General features: G+C 43.0%; 1 protein-coding gene across 1 annotated transcript in view; it reads right to left on the reverse strand.

Moving 5' to 3' along the window:
* LOC113466768 (low-density lipoprotein receptor-related protein 5-like) overlaps window positions 1-547 on the reverse strand; it is a 10,645-nt gene extending 10,098 nt beyond the window's left edge. Inside the window, exon 1 of the mRNA XM_026822442.1 lies at window positions 257-547. Within this exon, the coding sequence (XP_026678243.1) occupies window positions 257-464 (208 nt within the window). The 5' untranslated portion in view covers window positions 465-547. The remainder of the gene's footprint in view (window positions 1-256) is intronic.
* Window positions 548-1,047: the final 500 nt, after the last annotated feature.

Here is a 1,047-nt window from a genome sequence, read left to right on the forward strand (position 1 = left end):
GAAAAATTCCGTTGGTCCTCACTTTTCCTGCTCTATGACTTTGAAACATCACCCAAGTAAGCGCAACTGATCTATTCTGGTTCTGGATGAAGAACAATAACTTACCAGTGGGACAGGCACAGGTATATCCAGGTTCGTAAGGCGCCAGAAGGCAAAATTCCGTTGGTCCTCATTTTTCCTGCTCTATGACTTTGAAACATCACCCAAGTAAGCGCAACTGATCTATTCTGGTTCTGGATTAAGAACAATAACTTACCAGTGGGACAGGCACAGGTATATCCAGGTTCGTAAGGGGCCAGAAGGCACAGGTCTGAACAGCCCCCATTATTTCGCCTACACGGGTTATCCTTATCTGGCTGTCTATTGGCATCCCACACTCGGAGGTCCATAGGCACCGAATCTACATGCAGAAGCTCTCGGGCACTCTGGAACAACAAGGTTGGCACATTGAAACATATAATCATGGTTACCTACTCTTGGCCACAAAGTCCTGATAATTTTTTCTCATCCAGGTCTTGAAATTTATCAGGACACGAGGTACACAATTGGGCTGCCTGGAAGAGACTGACAGGAAATACCGACCCTACTACCTATTAATTTACATTTGCCCTTTTTTTCTAGGTAAGCAAGGTCTTTTTACTGAATTGTTAGTTGTATGTATTATTCTTTAACCCATAAAATATACGAGACCTTGTTTAGACTGCTGGGGTAAAGGGACTTTTCAGTCCTATTCGGGCAGGATAAACAAGGTATTCTGTTCTATTCTCTTCTATTTGATTAGGAAAAGGCTAGGAAGAAGAAGAAGAAGAAGACTCTTGGCCACAAAGTGATTAAAACTTAAATGGAGTTTAAACTCCCTTTGTGGACTGGCCCTTAGTCAGCCTAGTTAGCTTGGTGGGATTGATTCCCGTCCGGGGGCTAACTTTATCCTATCAGTTGAGAAAGGTTCTCGGAACGGCTGGATTTCTTAATCCTGTCCTATGAAACCTCTAGTTGTTGGTGTTGGTGTTGTTGTTGTTGTTGTTGTTGTTGTTGTTGTTGTTGTTG

The sequence above is a fragment of the Diaphorina citri genome, unplaced genomic scaffold (genome assembly GCF_000475195.1).
Source record: "Diaphorina citri unplaced genomic scaffold, Diaci psyllid genome assembly version 1.1 scaffold330, whole genome shotgun sequence".
Taxonomy (NCBI): domain Eukaryota; kingdom Metazoa; phylum Arthropoda; class Insecta; order Hemiptera; family Psyllidae; genus Diaphorina; species Diaphorina citri.